A 22,531-nucleotide genomic window follows, 5' to 3' on the forward strand; every position below is an offset into this window, starting at 1 on the left:
GTCACTGGCGAGGACGATGATAAAGGGATCTGGACCCCACAATAAAGACCTGTTTGTCCCCACACACACCCCTTCTCACAGTGGGACATGAAAGCAACAGGAATAATTAAGTACAAAACAGAAAATGCCTCTGCACCTCTCCTGCAGACTATGCTAGGCGTATTTCACAAATAGCTTTATAAGTCACTGTCTTGATTTGCAGAAGAAACTTACTTCTTTGCTGCAAGATCTCCCCACCAGCAGATGGAATTAAAGCACCAGGCTGACTGACCCTCATACAGAGATTAAAAGTGGATCATTCTTATTAATTATAGAACCAGACTCACAGAATCGTAGGACTGGAAGGGATCTCGAGAGGTCATCTAGTCCAGTCCTCAACACTGAGGCAGGGCTAAGTATTATCTAGACCATCCCTGACAGGTGTTTGTCCAACCTGCTCCTAAAAATCGCCAATGATGGAGATTCCACAACCCCCCTAGGCAATTTATTCCAGTGCTTAACCACCCTGACAGTCAGGAAGTTTTTCCCCCAATGTCCAACCTAAACCTCCCTTGCTGCAATTTAAGCCCATTGCTTCTTGTCTTCTTAAAGAGATCAATTTTTCTCCCCCCTCCTTATAACAACCTTTAATGTACTTGAAAATTGTTATCATGCCCCCCCCACCCCATTTTCTCTTCTCCAGACTAAACAAACCCAATTTTTTCAGTCTTCCCTCATAGGTCATGTTTTCTAGACCTTTCATCATTTTTGTTGCTCTTCTCTGGATTTTCTTCAATTTGTCCACCTCCCTCCTGAAATTGTGCCCAGAACTGGACACAATACTCCAGTTGAGGCCTAATCAGCACGGAGTAGAACGGGAGAATTACTTCTCGTGTCTTGCTTACAACAGTCCTGCTAATACAGCCCAGAATGATGTTTGCTTTTTTTGCAACAGTGTTACACTGTTGACTCATATTTAGCTTGTGGTCCACTATGATCCCCAGATCCCTTTCCGCAGAACTCCTTCCTAGGCAGTCATTTCCCATTTTGTATGTTTACAACTGATTGTTCCTTCCTAAGTGGAGTACTTTGCATTTGTCCTTATTGAATTTTGTTCTACTTACTTCAGACTAGTTCTCCAGTTTGTCCAGATCATTTTGAATTTTAATCCTATCCTCCAGGGAACTTGCAACCCCTCCCAGTTTGGCACTTTCCGCAAACTTTATAAGTGTACTCTCTATGCCATTATCTAAATCATTGATGAAGATATCGAACAGAACTGGACCCAGAACTGATCCCTGCAGGACCCCTTGATATGCCCTTCAAGCATAACTGTGAACCACAGATGATAACTCTCTGGGAATGGTTTTCCAACCAGTTTTGCACCCATCTTATAGTAGCTCCATCTAGACTATATTTCCCTAGTTTGTTTATGAGAAGATCATGTGAGACTTTATACTGAGATAGTGCCCAGAGCCCCACATGGATCAGGTCCGATTGTGCTAGACGTAATACAGAGTGACGGCCCCTTGCCCTGCAGAGCTTACAGCATAACTAAGACAAGATATAAGAGGGTGTAGAGACATTCAGAAACAGCACTGGAGGCAGGATGAGGAAAACGAGATTACGAACAGGTGCTGACCTAGCCCAGCCAGATGACAGACTGTTAAATACATTTCAAAGTAAGAATATAAAATAAATATCGTCAGTCCTTAGCAGGCTTCTACGTAGCTGTTCCCAGGTGGCAGTTATTCAGAGGCATCTTGGTAGAGGTAGGTCTTTTGGAAGGGATTTGAAGGGAGGGAAGAAGCTTTGCAGATTAGTTTGAGGAAGACGGTTCAAACATATGAGAAAGCATGAAGGTGCTTGTGGGTGAAGAGGGCAAACCAGTGATGGAGGCTGGCATCATCTGTGGAACAGAGGGGGTGAGACACGACAGGGTGCTACAAAGGGCATCAGGAGAGTGGGAGGGCTAAGATACCAGGAGTCTTAGAGGTGATGGGTGGAGAAGAAAGAGCGCGCAGAGGGACTCAGAGCTGTGGGGTGACGTGGGGCCAGGGAGACGGTTGTTGGAAATGTAACTTGGGAGGGCACATCAAGAGAGGAGGAGGTTGCAGTAGACCAGACAGGAGATGCAGCAGCTCTGGACAGTGTGAGTGGTGCGGTCAGACAGGAAAAGCCAGATCTTAGAGACGTTATAGAGGAAGCAGCAGCAAGAACTGGTCACTGCCTGGTTGCGTGGGGGTAGAAGGGCAGGACTTCCTGCAATGTTGTGTACGCCAAACACAGAGTCAGCGGGCTTTACCATTTCTGCCCTCAGTTTTCACGTTGTCCGTTTGCTTTCCCCAAAAGCCCCTGCATAAACGCAGCGCTGTGCCTCGGTCTCTGACACCCTGCCTCCAGAAACACAAGAGCGGAAAAGAAGAGCGTTTCTCCAAAAGGCCTCCTGTGGAACCCGCATAGGCCTGAGAGCTCTCTGGGGAAACGAGGCATCGGAAACAGCTGAAAGTTTGAAACCTTTTAAACATACAGCAAATGGTGGTTTTGTTGGTTTAAAAGAAAATTCAATTCCTAGTGGGCAACGTGGGCTGGAACCCGGGAGGTCAATCTCAACCCAGGATTCAATGCCTGGTCCCACGAACACCTTCCACTCTGAGCAACTCTGTGCCTCACAACTTTCACAGGCACTCTGGGTTGTCCATGAACCAACAACAGTGCAGGGAGGGAGACAGACAAGCTTCCCCACCACAGCCTAGCCAATGCCCTGATCACTCCACCCAGCGCTTGAAGGGGGCCAAACTGGACTCCTGGAGGCCACCAGCTGGGCCAAGCTACGCAGCACTTGTTGTGGTGTGCATAGATGAGGGTGTGGGGACTCGAGAGACAGTCAAAGCCCCCACTTGTGTCAGAATCTGAATGCAGGTTCCAAGGCTGGATGGCTAGAGGGCACTAACTAGCCCAAAGAACCATCTCCTGGAGCAAGGGACTAGAGCAAGCAGAAGGGAAGGCTGCGCAGTGAACAGCAAGTGGGGGCCAGATGACAACAACATTTCAGCTTAAGGCCAGGAGGCCAGGTCCGCCACGTGGTACAACTGCCGAACAAAGCTTGTTGGTCAGAGTACGATTAGCCAAGTGGAAGGCAGTGGGGAACGGCTGCTCCAGCTGAGGTCTCTGTCCGGTGAATTGGTCCAGTTGCCTGAAAAGGTTTGGCAGTGCTGCATTAAAACACTTCTTAAAAATTCCCATGGAGCCTCTCATTAATGATCCCCCTCCAGAGGGGCCTGTTTTATAGTTCCCAGAATCAAACATTGTTCCAGGCAACATCACTCAAAGGGTTAATTTTTAAAAACCCCTCATTTGCAAGTGACTACCCATGAAGGTAATGGATCTGACACAGCATTTGCAGTCAGCTAGTCAAACAGCAGAAATGACCTCTCTGGAATGCAAGGGGGAAAGGGAAAAAAAAAAAAAAAAAGACATTTATCTCCCTTGTTGGGCTTCCCGTAATGCCAAGAGGATAATTATAAGATCTTAGCAAGATCACTTAAATAAGAATAAAGGAACTCAGCCTGTTCCTGCATCACTGCAGGGTCACGGCGGGGGAACTGCCAGAGATTGACAATGAAGAGCAGAGACCCACATGGATGTTTCTGTGTCACATGACGGCAAAGCCCACATGCGCCCCAAAAAGTCACTTGTATGTGATTTACAAGCCTCCTGCTGGTGTCAGCAAGGCTTTGGGAGCTCAGCCCCTCATTGCCCCACCCTGTCAGTGAGCTTGAATAAACTAGAGGCCCAAAGGTGGACGCATCTGGTTAGTCACCCTCTTCAGCATCCATTTGTGCAAGCGGATTGTTTTGTACAGAGGAAGGGGCGATGCTTCACCAGTGCTGCTGACCAGCTGACTCGCAGTGCTCTCCTGTCACAGGACATCCACCAGCAGCAGCTCACCATGAGACTCTGGAGGGAGCACGGGCAAACCTGAGCGGCAGGCATGGCCATGGCCTTGGAAAGATGCACCTGTCCATTAAGGCAAAGTCAAAAGGCCCCACTTCCTATGAGGAGCATTCTAAACATGGGGAGGGATTTACAGTGATGAAGACGACGGGCTTTTGCTTGCTCATGTCACTCAGTGGTGTTAACTCCCCCTTTGTACAGAAGTTAGACAAACCCCCGGTGCTTCCCTCTGGATGTGTTCGAGCCATCGGCAGGAATCTAGAAAGTGCTTTTGCCTGGGGTAATGACTGTAGCAAGCTTTCTAAATCCTTCTCCATTTTGGAACTTGAGCACAGTTAGGAAACACCAAGAGGGGAGAAAGTTAATTGCAATCAGAGTGCCGAGGCGGACTGCAAGATGCCTGCTCGGTCACTGGGTTCTCTACTGAGCTTCATCAAAGACATTAGGCTCTAAGAACAGTAACAAGTGAGCAAGAAGACAGGGTTCGGCCACTGCCCTAGCAGGCAGCAGAGCCAAAGAGAGCCACTTTCCATCCCCACTATTCGGTACAAAGAGGGGTCACTAAGCAACCTTGGGTACCCTCTCTGTGGCTCATTTCCCCAAGTCTATCAGACCGGGATGAGAGTGACTTCCTCACCCAGAAGGGGCCTCTCAAACAAACTTATATCAACACAGGGAAGCCAACACCCTCCTGTCAGAAGCTAAACCCTTTGTTTACAGACCTTAATCTGACCTTTAGCAGCCCTCAGCCAAACCTCAGAGTTTGTCCCGAATCTCCCAAATGGCAGCTTTACATACCATCGCCCCATTGCTATTCCATGCCGAGCCGGAGAGCGCCCGGCACCTTACAAGACACTCTTGATGACGCTGACCACAACAAAGGGGACAATTTCCCAATTCATTCACACCTCTGTGAGCCTGGCTTTAAGCTTTTAAACTTCCCCTTATTGCTGTTACCTGATCATCTTTCCAACACACCAAGCCTTTTAACTAAGCCACCCCTGGAGCTTAATCCAAGCTGCAATTCCCAGACTCTGGCTCGCTGCCAGCTGTTGACTGACCAGCTGTCTGTAATAATTAACAACTCCCTGGCAGAATTAGACACCTTTTGCTGGCCAACAGAAACATCTGGGGATGTGAATGCCCCACCCCCTTGGAAAAGAACTTCTCAACCTTTCATCCAACTCCTCCACTTTCTAGTTTAAATGGTGCCACCCTTTCAGTGTTCAGGCATGTAAAACTCAGCTCCGCCTGACAGGAAGTCCCCCAAACGCTCACGGGCTTCCAGGAGTCTGGGCACGGTAACTAACACAGCCAGAACCCAGTAACAGAGGGCACAGGGAGAGGACTGCCCTCGCTGGGAGAATCACATCATGAGTGTTTTAGACAAAGGAAGATGCCCATAAAGATGGATTTCAAATCTTATAAAAATCAGCAGATCTGGTAACAAGACAAGATGGAAGCATGCATGCAGGGAGGAGGGCAGCAGGTTTAATGGCTGGGGATGAGAAACATGTCACATTGGTGCCCCTTCTCCCCCATCATTCTTGCTTATCACCGCAGCATCTTTGGATAGGTTGAGGGAGAGAGCAGAGCTACTTCTAGGGAGGGAGGAAAAAGCCAAAGGAAAGTGAAAGAGCAGATACCTCCCTGGAAATGCTGCATGGGAGCTTCATGGAAGAAATAAACGAGTCTTCCGGAAGAGGTGGAGCAAGGAGAGGGTGGGCAGAGAATCCAGCATTCAAGCTGTAGGCCTGGGAGTTCTGCAGCACCATGTTCTTTTCAGCGAGGCACAGATCCCTGCTGGAACGCTTCCAAGAACAAGTCAAAGCAAGTATGCAAACCTGATGGGCAACGGCTCATTCAAGGGTAGGCCGGATGAATCCCCAGCCGCTAGGTAACCTGTTGACCTCATACTCTGTGTAAGCCACTATGCCGTGATGGCGATTTCTGTAAGATACAGCCACCTGCCTTGCTGTTCTCCTGACCACCATTTCAGGCCATGCAGTCTGTGAGCCTCAGTGCTTGGCTGAGAGCAGCCGACAATCCCCTCCAGTCAGCCTGTCCAACAGCTCAGCCCATCCTGAGGGCAGGGTCACTTGTCTCGGAGAAGAGCCCTACTCAGCATGAGTGAAAAGCAACTCTTGAAAGTGCTTTCTGTTCCCCTGAAAATTCAGGCGGGCATTCAGCCCTTTCTTTGGGGTCTCAGGCCAGCCACAGTAGGACCAAAGCATCAAGACTCAGAGTGAGAGCCGGAAAGATGCGTCAGACGATGGAAAAGGAAAGCAATAGGAAAAAAACACTCCGCTTTAAAAGTCTCATGTGTGTTTGCAAACCCACAGGTCATTAAACAGAAAAAGCCATTATTTCTGTAGGACCCACTAAAATGTCTTCTCCCCCCGTGGATTTTGCAGTTCACTAACAAATCTGACTCCCTGTGACTGACAATGCTGGAGCCCCAACAGAAGCCTGTTAAAGTTACTGTGAGAGAAAACCAAATCATGTTAATTTCAGCTCTATTGCCAAAAACATCAGAATTTGCAACACCAAAAGATCAAACCCAGCAAAGAGAGATTTTGTTTCTGTCCCCTAGGAAGCTGATCCAAACTGGAGCAAGGGAAAAGCTAAGTTACCAATAGCCTCTGAATGACCCCGATTTTTCAGAAATCAATTCCTGTAGCAACACCTCTGTGTGTGTGTGTTCCCATTTATTATTATTATTTTGGCTGAAACCAGAAGGCTGAGGGTCAGCAGCAAGGACCCCCCTGCAGAGAAGAGTTGTTTATTTTACCCAGCCCAGATAGGTTGAAACTTCAGACCCACTAAGGTTTTATATGCTGCCTGGATTTCTCATTCTGTGGCAATACAGCCTGAGCCCACTGGACTGGGTTTGGTAAACAACATTTCACATGTAAAGTGGCTGCTTCACTTGCTGCTACAGAGACAAAAAGTGCGGGCCTTCCAGTGCTCACTGAGCAAGCAACTCCGCCACTGGGGAGAGATTCTGGTCCGTGCAGCAGACCACAACAGTTCCCACCTGATGGGGGGCGAGGTTTGACAGATTTCCCCTGCTGCAGTGAAACCAACCAAGTTCCCAGGCTCTACAGTGCGTGGGGGGAGAAGTCAATTAGCATCAGCACTGACCTGTGAGCAAAGGGCATTCTTGTGGATTTTCTTGTAAATAAGAGCTGGGCAGATAAAACAGATGAGGCTTCCCATTGTAGCACCTGTTAGGCCCAAGACAGTCTCCACTGGCAAGAAAGAGCAAGAACAATAATAAATAAAGGTATGCAAAATCCTTGGAGGAAGGGAAAGAATCTAGGGAGGTTGGCACGGTGCCACTTAGACTGCAGCTCTGAGCAACCCACTAGAATATGAGATGAGCCTCCAGCCAGTGGAGAGCTAGAACGGGGGTAAAATTAGTCACTGCAATTTATGCAGCACACAAGTACTTAGTCACCTTCTAATGACTTCAACCAGCTGCAAGTCCCTGATGGGCTTTCCCTCTGCAAGGGCACCTCCTCACCAGTCCCCCTCCCTGCCGGTCTCAGTGCATCTGCTCAGTGCTGGAGAGCTAATGACCCCTTCGCAAGCTCAGCTTTTCTGGAGCCGTGTATAGGGAGCATGCAGACCTGGCCAGTGCTAGCTGGACATGCCAGAGTGCAGGGCAAATAGCCACAAATAATGGGTATTCTTGAGAACACAAGATCTAGCGCGGCACAAACAAACTGGTGACGAGGAATGGGGAGAAAAGACAACAACAAGGCATTTCGGTCTCTATTCTATCCCACTTCTGCACTTACCATTTGGGATCATGATGCCTCCAACCATGGTTCCAAACACCACTGCCAGCGTGAGGGCTTTAAATCGAAGGGGTGGCATGTAACCCCCCGCAGCAAAGGTGCCATCTTTTTGCTATTAAAAAAAAAACCAAAAATGAGTTAAAACCCTGCTTCGCACCCACAGGTCTCTAAAGCAATTACCCAACGTGTCCTGCTAGATAAGCCAGACAAGACTTTGCAGCACTAGAATGGTGATGGTTTCACCTGCCAATGCAACAGTCTTCCTAGGTACCCAGTAAGAGGGCAATTAGCTGTGGCTGAGCAATTTTAATGTGCAGCTTCAACTCGAGCCTGCACAAGAACAGCCAAAGCTGCTAGTTCACATCCTGTGCGGAACGGAAACGTGACAATGGCGTCTCGGAACATTAGCGCCAAAACCCTCCTCCGCGAGCCTTCCTGCTTTCCAGGCAACACCCAGCAGAGGCAAGTGCCTGAGAAAGTGCTAGTGGAGGTGATGACATGAGGGCGATGGGGCCCACGGTTCCTAGGGAAGGACGCCAGCTGTTGCTGCAGCTAGTTGCCACCCGATTGCAGATGGGGAGCGGGAAACCGTTCTGCACCACTGGCTTGTAAAACAAGTGGACTCAAAGAAACAAGCTGAATCTGTGGCTCTGCAAACAGTCCAGGGTATTTTTTGGTGCCAGTCCTAGATCACAACAGGCCCCCACAGCTAAAAATACCCCTCCACATCTCCACAGCAGTGTGTGTTCAAAGCACTGTACGAGCATTAACTAAGCCACGTGACCTATCTAGGAGATTGGTGGGTTAGCATTCTCCCCATTGTAGACAACTGCAAAGTGACATGCCCAAAATAATCCAGCCAGTCCTGGGCAGAGTCAGGATTAAACCTCAGAACTTCCCGATTTCCATGGCTTACTGCTCCAGACCATGCTCCTTTCACCAGCTGGGCCACCACCACTCAGAGCATGAGAACGGAGCCAAGGGGCATCAGATGGACAGCGGCGGCAGGATCTGGAGCTCTGAATTGCATGCAGTTTATTTCCTGCCCCAAGAGGTTTCTCTTTAGCTGACTACACAAAGGTCTCCGAACATTCCCACAATATCTCACTGTTATTTACCGAGTACCAATGGCATGCATAGCGCTGTACAACACACAGAGGAGAACATGTTACCGCCACCAGGGATCAGACTGACTGTGTAGTCACAAAATACACCCCTGGCCGGGAGAAGGCCTGCCTCCAGGAATAGGGAAAGCGCATGAGGGGGTGATGTAGTTTAAGTTGTATTTCTATAGCTGATCATCACTGAACAGTTCTGAGGAAGCAGGACACGGAACGGAAGCATCTGAATGAAGGAGGGGGACATTTGGCCCACGAGAAGGGGAGACTGTTCAGGGCATGATAACTAAAGGTGTAAAGTTGAGCTAAATAAGAGAGCAGGAAGAAGCAGGTGTAAAGATGTCGGGAGGATTCTGTGAACTTGTGCAGAGCTTTGAAGATGGGGACCATGAGCTTGAGCTAGGTAAGGATGTGGGCTGGGATTTAGGTCTGAGCAGCAGGAAATAAGGAGCATCCTCTGTTTCTAATGGCTAATTCTTCCTCTCCTACTCTTAGAGAGAGAACAACCTTGGCTCTGTACTGTACAACACTTTGTATAAGGCAGGTGTGCAAACTGCTACTTGAGCAGGGAACAAGCACTGCATAAGACCTCTATTTAGGCGGTGGCACAGCAAATTCTGGGGTTTCAATCCCAGCACCTCTCCTCGTTAAATTATTTTGTGTTCTGCAAGGAGAACAAGACTCCAGAACTGCTGCGTATTAACAACTGCTCAGAACAGTCGTGCTTCCACAGAGCCAGATTTATACATGCGGTGCTGCGATCCTCATGCTGCCCCTATTAGCACATCACAGGCAGTTACAATTTCACTGCAAGCTGCAATACAGTAGATGGGGCTGAGGGTTCATCCACTCTCAATATCAAGTATCTGCAGCTAATCAGAAATACGGTGTCCTCAACCAAGCTGTGCAGTCGACTGGAAAAAATAAAGATGGCCCTTTGAAAAGTGACAGGGTCGATGGTGCAGGGCCAAGAGCAGCCTGCAGGAGGGTCTTACCTGCTGCTCAAAGAGAAGGGTGTTCAACGCCTGTCTGCATGGCAGAATCATCATCGGGAACCCAACAGCTACCGACATCATGAATCCCACACGAATCATCTCCGTCACCAGGTTGGAGGGGAAGTTCATGAGCACGTTCCCAGCGATGGCTTCAGTGTAGCTCACGTAACCAAAGAATCCCACCTGTGCAATGGGGAAAGGGAGGGAGTGCTGGTGGCGCACATCTTTTCTGAACATCAGGAGTATCAGTTGTGGGCTCCCACTGGACCCATCCTTACGGCACTGGGGCAACTTGTACGATACCTTGCTGACCAAACCAGGGAGGGCAGAGGGGAGCGACTGCAGGAGTGGCGTGTACTTGAAATTTTTCAGAACGGAAGCAGAGCCCCACAGCTACTCAGAAAAGTGGGACAGAGCAAAGAACGTCAATTAAAACAGGGCAATGCCCAGCTAAGAAGGGACCCTGGGGCAACTTCCTACAATGCAGATCTTCCAGTCAGCCCAGCCATGATATCTTCTCTAATCAAGCTAGGTGGCTGGAAGAGCTTTCACCTAAGAGCCACTGACACTATGAGCAGGGTATGCATGGGTTTAACTGGGGGACACCTGGAATGGGTGATAATGGGAGCTGAGCAGCTGCCTTCCCAGCGCCTTATATTGGGCTGAGTTTGCTAGTGGGATTAAGCATTGCAGCTGAGATGGCTGCCGAGGCCCATGAACCTGAGCCCCTCAGTGAGGGAGGCTGTAATACAATCCCATGCAGCCGCCTAGCTCACATGGGAGGCTATTCTTGGGAATTATTAACTGGATTTTATTAACTAGAGTTTTATGAGGCATAACTTCCTTTATAACCTTCCAATTGCAACAGGCTGATAGGCAGCTCTCTCTAAAGACGGCAGCTCATTGGACAGCATCTCCACTTCCATTTGCATGATTGGAAGATGGAGACCCGGCCACTACACACGGAAAAGAAGATACTGAAGCCCCCACTCCAGCTCTGCTCAGTGGGACCTATTGTTCCAAAACCCTGGCTCTCTGAACACCTCTGTGCATCCGCAGTGCGGCCCCTTCCATTTTATTTCGCTTTCAGCAAAAGAACTCTTCATCCTCTAGAGCAGATAATGCCTGGCCCATCCCAGGACAGCGATGTTCACGACGGCTCCAAAGCTTATCCCAAAAATCACTTTTTTGGGAGGCAGGGGGAAAAGGGAGGAGAAAGGAAGGGTAGAGGCTTCTCACCGTAACATAGAAGGTGGTGACCACATTCAGAGAGGAGGCAAATATGGAGCTCATTATTTTAACGGACGGTTCATCCAGGCTATCATAGGTCGGTAAGACCTGGCTGCAGAAAAGCAGGTTCACATATTAAGCAATTTCAAGGAAACTTTCCAGAGAGCTGCAAAATCAAATGCATTCCCTAAGTTCTCTTGCTACAGCCCAGCAGAGAAAAATCTCCGACACCTTCCCCCCACAGAGCGTATACACACGGCTAGTCCACAATTTATATTGCTAATGCCAAGAGATTTCAGAACACTCACAATTGTAAGTGTTGTAAAAATATTCACTCTTCCCATCCCCCACCACCACGTGGAGTTAAATGTGTGATGTAAACATCTTGGTTCAAAAGTGTTGCAAAATGAATGACCGTTTGTTCCACTGAAACACCAGTGGCATGGGTCCAGGCAGCACATGGAGATTGTTGTTCTTGGAGCGCTCCGTGCTGATAATTAAAGCAACGCAGTGTTTACAGAATAAAAGCGGGAAGAGGGTTAGAGCATCACACTGTCTGAAAGAAAAGTTAAACAAACAGAACTAAATACAGTGCCTGTCATATTTCAGCACTGCTGCTAGAGCCCAGTTCCGAGAACGCTGGAAGCGCCAGTTACACAGGACTGCGGGGTGTTTCTGTACTTGGAAAGCACGTGGAATCCACTTTTTCTGCATCATCAGGTACATATTTTAGCAACTCATTAATCTCTTGTTGCTCTAATCCAAGTGGCCACCTCCTGACTGTGTATTACTGAAGAGAGCAACTACTGAGAGAGCTGGGGGAGGCGGGGTCAGTGAGACGGGCAGGGAGTACCCCCAACTCCAATGGGCATTAAAAGAAAGTGTGTGAAACGGAAGCCACGCTGGGAAAATCTTCAACCTTTTGTGCACCAAAATGTTCTGCCCAAAGGAAACTGGGCTGTCCCTTTAAACTGCAAATTGAGAAGCATGCAGGAGACCATATGTACAGCACTGTGACAATCATATATTTATAGGGACCCAAGAGGTAAATTTTCTCACAGGGTCATGTAGGATTTAAACTTCTTCACCGATCTTGAAATAAAAACCCTTAATATAGAAACTGCCAGACATCATGGACTCTGCTCTGAAATAGCAGCAGGCCCAGCGGGGGGTGGAGTGGAGCAGAGGCAGAGTGCGATGACACCCCTCTCTAGTCCAGGCTCACATTTTGTGGGCACAATAGCAATGCAGGAGAACAGCATTGGGGGGGGGGGGGGTGGAAGGGCGCGGGGGGGAAGAAGTGCCATGTAAATTCTAGCTGCAACCAATCCTCCTGTGATCGAACAGCAGTGCCCATCTAGTCATCTTGGGTTTCTAGTCACAGCTGCAGAGTCCCTCAAATCCAGACCACATGCCCCCGTGCCTCCCTGCCAGTCAAAATCCCGTCTGGGTGGAGCAAGCGTCTGACATGCACACAGCAAGAAGCATGTCCTGGCATGCTTGGGTTTTATTTTTAAACCGGAACGGTTGTGCGGAAGGCCAATGAAAGACCAGAAGCCTTCTCCTGACAAATGCTGCATATGCCATTAGTTTAGGCACCTTCACATCACTTGTGATCAAGTAAATGTAATGTCTCAGCTTGGATTTGAGAAAGATATTCAGACCACATGCCCTTTACAGTTCTTGTATTCCTGAGATGAGAACAAAGAGAGAGGGCACAAGCAAGGCAAGTCTGAGCCGGAGCAAGAGAACCCTGGCTTCGTTTTAGTTCAGTTCTCCAGTTAAACAGTATTTGCATCCCCACTGTAAAGCCCACCTTGGGTACTATTTCTAGGTGCAGATGTTACCCAGCAGTATTTCTAAGTTAGCCAGGGAAGCGCGTGAGCAAAGAGATACCACGCAAGAGGGAGAGAATGAACATAGGGTCAGTTTTTGCCTAGACTCAGGGCCTTATCCTGAAAAATGAGTACCCGCAAGCTGCCACTGACCTCACTGCATTGGACCCTGAGCACCACTCCAAACCCATAGCTGCCAATGGATCACATTCTGATTTTGGTGTACTGATGACATCAGTGGTGTTACACCAGTGCCACAGGGTGCAGGTCATATTAACCCTCAACCCTCCTGTGAGATACAATAAGCCCATTTTACAGATGGGGAAACTGAGGCACACAGGTTACGAGACTTGCCCAAGGTCACATAAGAAAACTGTAGCAGAACCAATATCAGAGGTTGGGGATTCCTGGTTCCCAGTCCCCCTGATGAATCTGCTAGGCCACACTGCATAATGGTGGAAAGTAGGACACCTCTCTGAGCTCAGCAATGTTAATACACGTTTCAAAGGGCAGGGGAACTGAATCTACAAGTAAAATCATTGAGAATAGTGGTGAACTCTGCTTGTTATGTTGCATTTATGTGTCTGGAGGGAAGAAATCTGATTTTTATGTTAGAATTATGTATTTTTCTAAAGGTGATTGGAAGGTCAGCAAAATTAAACACCCCTAGTCAGAGAATAACATGCTTGTGACATCACGTGGGCTGGAGAGAGCATGTTTTTCTGATGCTTGGGGGGTGGGGGGGGGAGAAATATAGGTTTTAGCTGTGGGTTTGGCTTGCCCTTTAAGGGGTATAACAGAATCTATATTTAGATAGATATATGCACACTCTAGTCCAGACCATATAATTGCGCTGGGTTTCCAACTCCCTACAAATGTGCACTGGTTACAGAGAGGCTACCACAAGAAAAGGACAATTTTCTATTTAAAAAAAACCCTACCGTGGTAAGTAGGTAAAGCTGTAAAAGAACACAACTTCTGTCGCCAATTATAACGGAGACATTAAACAGCAAGACTGGAGCGTGTTCTGCTAGAAACAAAGCTGCCAAGAGAGACGATAAGTGGGAAATGATGATTTGGATCTCACATGTGGGTGTAAACGCAGCAGTATGAACAAATTTTATTTGTCACATTAATTTATTATTGGCATGCTGCGCGTTCGCTGGAACTACAGGGGGGAAGGGCCGGCTCTGCCAGTCTTCCTAACGCTGAAGGTCTTTTTGTGTCCACATTTGGATTTACACATCTATTTTGAGTTGGCTGATGCTTCAACCAGGCATGAATCACTCGCTCTTGTCATTTTGGTGGAGAAGGTAAAGCTGCTGGAATTATGGAAATAATCCGTCTTCAGTACCATGCCTCTGTGCGCCCAAAAACCCAACCCTCATTAAAAGAGGTGGGCAACTGGAAGCAACCATCTGAACTCAACAATTATGCAATTTTCTTTTAAATATTTTCAGCAACATTTGGTGAGGGTCAATAAGGCTGCCCATGTCGATTTTCCAGGGGGCGGGGGAGCTCTGATGGGGGTTAGGATGGAAACAACCAGGTCTCTTTTCCTGATAATAAACCATGATTTTTAAGCAATGGGTCAAATTCATAGTTGGTGTAACTCCAAGGAAGGCAGTGTAAGGCACACCAGGGATTCATCCGACCCAATGCATTTTATGAACAAGTAACTGCTCAAGCACAGTAACTCCTGGGTGTAACATAACTCCCTCCCACGTCGAGGTAACAAGAGAGTTACAACTGAACGAGATGCTGTACTTCAGTGGGCTGTAAAACATTGTGATTAAACTACAAGAGGGAGCCAGGCGGCAGCTATCCCATTCAGATCCTTGGGACCCTTTGCCCTCACAAAACTCACTCCACACCACAATTGCTAGAACGGCAGGTACTTACGACTGACAGGCAAAAGACATGCCGAAGATAGGAATGCAGCGAAAAATGCCCTCCCAGCGCGTGTAACTGACCCGCTTCAGCCACTGCCCACCAAAGAGGCCATGTTTGAAAGATGAGAGCACAATCTGTAGCCAAAGGAAAAAAAGAGGTTAAGAGCCAAACAGCAGAGATGCCGACCCAGACCTGAGGGGAGTGAGCACGCTGCCAGGAACATTGCCAAGGCAGCAGTGGAGGGCAGGAATAAGGCAGCTCTATCAGGAGGATGAAAAGGCTTTGAGTAACTTCCCCTGCAGCTCACAGCTGGATATCTGTTCCTCAGATTTCCCAGTCTCAGCCCCTCACCCTCAACACAGGTTAGTCAACCTTCCAGCTACTCTGATCTGTACGGTTCACCCCTGGCTGCCAAGCAGATAAAGGTATTTTAAAAGGCATATCCCATTCCCTGGTTGATGCCATCCTGCTAGCGGGCACCATGACCTCTCCCAACCCCACTCCCACCCACACACACCAGAGTTAGAACAGTTTGTGAGGGACACGCTCAGATAATCAGATTGCTCCTGAGCAGTCATTTGCTTGGGGCCACAGAAACCGGAAGTAGCAGACACAGGAGAATTTTACTTATGGATGACAGGCAACGGTGCACTCGGATGAGATAAGACACCTGCATACTGCCCAACCAAGCCCCCTTGACAATGCAAGCGCTCTGAAGAGCGGGGCCAATGTCAAGGATGTAAGCAGAGGCCCCAGAGATGGGTTACGAGAGCTGTTCTCTCATGGACAAGGGAACTGATGGGCATTAAGTTGCACAGGAAACAGAAGGTAAATATAACCAAATGCCCATTTATAATCTAGTCTGAATAGGTTTGACACTCCGAGAGATTCTGTCAGTGTTGCCAACTTTAATGACATGTGGTGCTTTTCTTAATGTCCCAGCTCCTGGCATCACGACTGTCACGATCACAGCTTTCGTTTCGAGCTGTCGCGCCTACAGAGAATAGCTTGAGGCAACCAAAGCGCATCCTAGGAGCTCAGAAACCGGGGCCAGACAAAAAGAACTCAGGATCTATTTCTTAAAGTCTGAGGCTGTTCTGGGGGCCTGACACGATTTTCAACGCTTGGAGCTAGCAGTACCGCTGTCCATCCAGAGAATGAAAGTCTCCACTGCCCGTTAATGGAGTCATTTGGTGAGTTTCCCAGATTATAAGGCTTGAAGGAACACTGTGATCATCCTGTCTGACCTCCTGTATAAGACACACCACAGAACCTCCCGCAAACAGTCCCTGGAGCAGATCTTTCAGGAAAACATCCCATCTTGACCTAAAAATTACAAGTGATGGAGAACCCACCATAGACCTTGGTAAGCTGTTCCAGTGGTTAGTTACCCTCAATGTTAAAAACACTTTGCCTTATTTCCGGTCTGAATTTGTCTAGCTCAATTTCTGACCACTGGACCTTGCTATACCTTTGCCTGCTAGACTGAAAAGAGTCAGCTTTTTGTTCCCCATCTAGGTGCACATGGACTGGGATCAAGTTCCCCCTTAACCTTCTCTTTGTTAAGCTAAATAGATGGAGCTCCTTGAGTTTATCATTATAAAGCATATTTTTCCAATGCTCTAATCATTCTCGTAGCTCTTCTCTGAGCCTTCTTCCATATATCAACATCCTCCTCTAGGCCGAGTACAATTTAGTAAGCTACGGAAACTCATCAGTGCCTCCTACTTAACCAAATTGGCTGGTACCAGTTTCCTCCAGATGAAGCTTTTTCATAAGGCCTAAAAACAAATATTTTTCCTGCACCACCTCTGTGTTCATGAGGTCTTCACTGCATAAGCAATTTAAAGTGCTACCATTTAGGAAGAAAAACGCTTATTGGCTCAATGACATTTACCACCGATACAAAAATTGCAAGCAGTGTAAAAACTTGTGTCCTTAAAAATAATCATTTTTCTCCCTAAAGATCAAGGTTTTATGAGTTTTAAGGAAAAAAGCTATTACATTACAGAATTCATTTTGCAGCCGTGTATGTCTTCCGCCATCTTCTGTCCCTAAATGTGATCAGAAATTCAGAATGCTATAAGCTGCACAGTACTCGTAAGCACACAGTGAAATGCAGGCCACAATCTGGTTAAGCTGCCACAATGTATTGACTTCACAGTGATTGAGATATGCTAGCCAATTCCTATATAATATGGCTGTATATTCTTATTTCCATGTGGATAGGCATGTGAGCATCAGAGCAACAATTATCCCATGTGGAGTCAGCAATATTTAACAGAAAAGAGTACTGTATTTCAAACTTGGATCCCAAACCTGGATGCTCTTCCCGGTGGGCAACCCCTGTGACCACGAAGACCCCCACTGGGCTGCTGTGCAGGGGTCCCTCCCACGTGGAAGAGCTGGCAGGATCAGGATCTCTTTCAGATGAATTAACCACCATCTCTCTCCCCACGAAACAGTCTTCCAGCCATTGATACTCACCACAAACATAAACACAGTGTAAAAGATCAGCGCCATAGCACTGAATGACTGTATGGAAGCCATCATGTTCCTCTGGAGACTCAACGGAAGGACGATGCACAGGGAGACAGCAAACAGCAAGATAATCCGGAAGCTGCCGGTTACCTAAAAAAGGACCATCATAAGGAACAGAAGTACAGAGCATGCAGAGATCTCCCAGTTTTATTAACTGGAACTCATGGACCCGTATCGACAAAAATAGCGTATTGTCCCCAAGAAGGAGACACAAAGCAAACAGTAGAGACTAGGAATCTGAGGTTACATGCTCCTGACCTTAAGAAAAGCTTTGGCGATAGAGAGCATGCTATTTCCTCAGCAAGGTCTGTGATTAACCTAGGCAGTCACTGGGTGCCACTGTTGCTCAATATAGCATGACAGACCCACTCTAAAGCAGATTTGTTGGGGGTTTAAACAATAATCCAAACACAGACTATTTGAATATTTTGTATGCACTTCCAGCAACTAAATGAAAATTAACCTTGCGTCAAAAAAAAAAAAAAAAAAGGGGAGGGGGGGAAGCACAGAAATGGAAGTCTTGAAAATTCTGATCCAGAAAATTAATCAGAAACTCATATTGGTATTTATTATAGCAGAACACTCTGAAATGCCTGGAAATATTTAATAACTAATTTGGCTGCAGCCACAATGCATCTTTTTAACTTCACAGTTCCTTAATCAAAGCTTAACAGCATCAGGCTGGAGCAGATAACAGCCATGCCAAGATCCTTCGACATGTCCATTTCACGTCCCCAGCCTGCCCCATCCCAGCTCCAAAAGCTGCAGATTACTCCTTTGGAGAACTGTGTGCCAGGGAACAGAGTGCCTCTCCCATCAGAGAGGGGGAGAGGCACTCTCAGAAACAGTCTCACCATAAAGTGGGGCGGGGGAGGAGTCACTGGGTGTATTTTAATTTGAAGAGGTGAAGAGATCAGTGGGTGGCTGAGGTATCCCAATCCTTCCTCTTCACACCCCAAAGAACTATAGTTTGGGAGCAGGAGGAGCGCTCTGAACTAGAATGGTAAATGGGAATGAAGATTTGGGCAGAAGAATTATGTCTCACTGCTTTTTAGTTTCTGGCTGAGCAAAGGAAGAGGGACAGAACGTACCAACTCGTGCAGAAAATTTACTTGGGATTTGCAGCAGGCCATGTATTTCATGACAGAGACATATTTTAAAAGAATTATTTTGTTGCACATGGTGTTTCCTATGTCAGGAGTTGTATCCATCCCACTGTCTGACATGCATCAGAACTCCCAGGTGTTGACATGGCAAAGTGCATGACACTTGCCGTTAAGCTTTAAAATGGGAGAATAGTAAGTTTCCTGGATGTACCTTGATGATGATATTAAGGTGGGTTGCTCTCTGCAGCATCATAACACGCATTGCATGATGTACTTATCCAACAACCACAGCATTGTCTCTTTAAACTGTTGGACAAGTACAAGTGATTGTAAGTTTACCTGTAGTCCAAGCAACCGGGCGAAGAAGTTTGATCCCAAGTCACCAATCACAACATAGAAAGCAATGCAGGTTCCCAACATCAGCCCAATCATGCTGGAAAGAAACACACACAGATGAAAAGCTTGAAATCTAAATTCCACTCTGGAGCAGAGAACTCCCTTGGAATGGAGCATTTACCACATACCTGCAAGTAATAATGGCTGTATTCCTAGAGGATTAGCATTTTGCAACCCTCACCATGGCTACGTCTACACTGGACTCCTCTTTGGAAAACTTCTCACTGTCACTACCAAAAGTGCACTGGTGGCAGCATTAGTGTAGACCGGACACTGCTGTTTTAACCACTGTATTGTCTGTCCCCAGCTCAGAGGGATCTGGGGGGCACAGTGCTTAAAATACCAGTGGCTACTGATTCTTCACCTGCACCACGGCTCCCATTGCTGATACAACTGATAGCAAATTCAGGCCTACCAAGCGGAGTGAAAGTCCGTTGGAACAGTTTGGGATTCTACTATAAGCAGTTTCAGTACAAGGCTTGTCTACAGTTGGACACGCAGGAAAGCTAAGCCGAATTAGTTAAAGATGTAAATTTAAAGTGGAGTAGTTAAGTGAATTAAGCTAAACCAAAGTAAGGTCTGGTTTACACTTAAAATTTAGATTGATATAGCTACGGTACACCCCTGAGCACAGTAACTATGCCAACCTAACTCCTGGTGTAGATGCAGCGAGGTCCAAGGAAGAATGTTTCTAACCACCATCGCCCAGGGACCTTAGGCGGTGTCCTACAGCAATGGAAAAACCCCTTCTGTCACTGTGGTTGCGTCTACACTACAGGGTTATGCCAGCATAACTACAAAGCCAAAGCTATATGCTACAGTCCTCATAGTATAGGCATAGTCTAAAGTCACTTTACTTCTGAATGAGAGCATCTACATAGGGGTTTCATATGTTTTAACTAATGCACTTTAACTTGACACCTTTAGTTAATTCAGCTTGGCTTTCCCGAAGGTCTCCATGTAGACAAACCCTACGTTTCGCAAGCCTGTTGCATATCTCTGTGCCCTGCTCAGTGCTGAGAAAACGGCTGGCACTCACTAATAATAAAGAATAACAACGCGGGTTCACCTCCTTCTAGAGAGACATGCTACAGCCCTGATCCTGCCACCATATAATCGGTAGTAGGGTTAATGCAGTGCCTTGTGCTGAGGGGCCCTAGTCGTGGGTCAGGACTCTGTTGTGCTAGGCACTGTCCAAACACAAAACAAAAAGCTAGTCCCTGCCCCAAGGAGTTTACCGTATCCAGGCATGCAGAGCCCATCCCTGAGTGGAACCCCAATGGGACTACATACAGAGGGACAGGTCAACCCACATGAATGCCATCCCAGGATCAGGGCGTGTATTTTTCTTATTCCTCCCCCTCCTTTTACAAGCCTGAAAATAAATTCTTTCCCCATCAGTTTTGTCCTTTTCCACTTGACAAACAATGGGATTTCTAGTGCAGCCGAAGCCAACAAAGCTCCATCCAGTTTACTTCCTCCTGTGTGCAAAGTCTTTGCAGAATCGCCAAGGACCCGCAGAGTTCTGCTAACAGCGTGTGAGTTAGTTTAACTGCTGTTGGGAGCCAAGGATGGGAACTCAGTTTGGGAGTGTCCCTTGAAGAGGACAACTATGCATTTCTTAAACATTGATCACAGTAGTAAGGGTACAGGGAGTATTCGGAGCCCAAAACTAGCCCACTCCGCAATCAGCAGTAATGGACTGTACTTGAAATCTATACTGCAGTACAGGGGTTTGCAGACATTTGCACAGGGCGGACCAGATTTTAATGAGGACACTGTCTCAGGAACCACTTCCCGCTCCCATTCACGGCTGCATGGACCACTTCACCTCCCATTTCTGATCATATAATACCCCTGTGGTAACTACGGCAACTTGTTGCATGGAAAGTAACATTAGAAAAGTACTGTGTGTGTTTTTAGCTGTCTTACAGGGAATAAGGAGGAGGGCCAGAACCATGGCATCAGCTGGACCTCCAAAGATCACCGTGCAAGACCCTCTGCTCTACAGAATGGGCTGCATTGCCACCCCTCGCCTGGAACAGTGACGTAAGGCCAACCAGACTGTTCCATCTCTACTATGTGTCCTTTGCAGCTTCGCAAATAGCATTTTTAAGAACAGAAATGTTATAGTTACAAGAGTCAGAGATCTTGGCCTGTGCTGTCATTAAATGAAATCAGGATTCCAGCCCACTGTCCCCAACAGATACTGTTCCTATTAATTTGCATCTCAAAGAGCTTTACTAAGGCAGCACTCCTACAATGAAAAAAGAAAAGGAGGACTTGTGGCACCTTAGAGACTAACAAATTTGAATTTATTTAAATTTGTTAGTCTCTAAGGTGCCACAAACGCACTCCTTTTCTTTTTGTGGATACAGACTAACACGGCTGCTACTCTGACTCGTACAATGCATTCTAATGCATCAAGGAGAATTAAAGCAGATCAGTGTTACTCCTAGTCTACCGAGGGGGAAACTGAGGCACAAGGCAGGCTAATGGGCAGATTGTCAGAGGTACTAAATGCACCCAACTTCTGTGATTTCAGTGCTATGCTCATCACCTCTGTAAATCACACCCTAAGTGATTTGACCAAGGGTTCATAATAAGTGTAGCAGAACAGGGAACGAAACCCAGGTCTCATGAATCCCAGTCCCTCACTAACTACTAGACAACATTGCCTCTCCCTTCAGAAACAAAGGAATGCACCAACCCAGCTGTCTGAATGAATGTCTTACAAAGCAGACAATGGATGTGACAGCAGTTTAGCTCACGATCAGCCCAAATTCTAGGTGTCAAGGGTGGCTTTCACAAGAAGAGAAGGCAGGGGGGTAAGAAATAAAGACATGGTGAGGCAGTTGCCCTGTAGGGGGTTTGAAAAAAGCCTTTTATTAACAGATATAAACTAATTAAAATTATTTAGATTTGAAATAAATAGCTCTTTACCTGGTCTCCACCAGCATTTTCCCCGCTTTTCCATAGGCATGAAATGCTAGCAAAGGAGAAAAAACAGCACCGTGAGCCAAGGGAGGGTGCAGCCTGTGACACATACATCGGTTAGAAATTAACAATAATCGCCATGAAGGGCAATTTGACAGGAATCTGCAAGTTGTGCATTTGGGGGCTGGTTTCTGCTACCCACCCTCCCATCTTCTTTTTTCGGACATGCCATCCGAATATCAAAACCCACATAAGACAAGAACAAAGATGAGGGAAAGCTACAAAGCAGGTTCTTTTTTTACTCTGTTGAGAAAAAAAGCAGCGCTAAGTAGCAGTTACACATGGCAACCATTAGAAGAAGAAAGTCAGCGTGGAGGAGAAAATATGCATGTGTAAGATGTTGTGTGACAAAAAGTTACTACAGTGCAAAATTTCAGGCAAGTTCCCGTTTTTATTTTTTTCCTTCCCATTGTAACTGAACCGCCTGATGTTGCTGGATGGGAGATCTGAAATGGTGCCCAGAATGTTCAATTCCATTCCCAGAATACCCAGCATTCACAACCCACACCACAGGGATTTTGCCAAGAGACTTTTTTCCCCCCATACTTTGGCCGTAGCTTGTAGCGGAAAATGATCAGTATCCTTTCACTGACTGTGTTTTCTGAAAAGAAAGAGCCAGGAAAGCTCTGCTTATACTTTTGGAGATGACATCTTACTGGGGGATAGGGGCAATTAAGACCT

General features: G+C 47.1%; 1 protein-coding gene across 3 annotated transcripts in view; it reads right to left on the minus strand.

Annotated features, from left to right (window-relative positions):
- SLC38A10 (solute carrier family 38 member 10) overlaps positions 1 to 22,531 on the minus strand; it is a 47,053-nt gene that overhangs the window by 18,735 nt on the left and 5,787 nt on the right. For 2 of the 3 annotated variants that reach the window (XM_077832989.1, XM_077832988.1), the window contains exons 3-10: positions 21,797 to 21,842; positions 18,797 to 18,890; positions 17,298 to 17,441; positions 14,820 to 14,944; positions 11,092 to 11,194; positions 9,853 to 10,035; positions 7,740 to 7,851; positions 7,081 to 7,187 (exon numbers count right to left, since the gene is read on the minus strand). In XM_077832989.1, the coding sequence (XP_077689115.1) occupies positions 7,081 to 7,187; positions 7,740 to 7,851; positions 9,853 to 10,035; positions 11,092 to 11,194; positions 14,820 to 14,944; positions 17,298 to 17,441; positions 18,797 to 18,890; positions 21,797 to 21,842 (914 nt within the window). Of the gene's footprint in view, positions 1 to 7,080; positions 7,188 to 7,739; positions 7,852 to 9,852; positions 10,036 to 11,091; positions 11,195 to 14,819; positions 14,945 to 17,297; positions 17,442 to 18,796; positions 18,891 to 21,796; positions 21,843 to 22,531 lie in introns of those variants that run through there. The other variant, XM_077832990.1, reaches the window with a different exon arrangement.

The sequence above is a fragment of the Eretmochelys imbricata genome, chromosome 14 (assembly GCF_965152235.1).
Source record: "Eretmochelys imbricata isolate rEreImb1 chromosome 14, rEreImb1.hap1, whole genome shotgun sequence".
NCBI lineage: Eukaryota > Metazoa > Chordata > Testudines > Cheloniidae > Eretmochelys > Eretmochelys imbricata.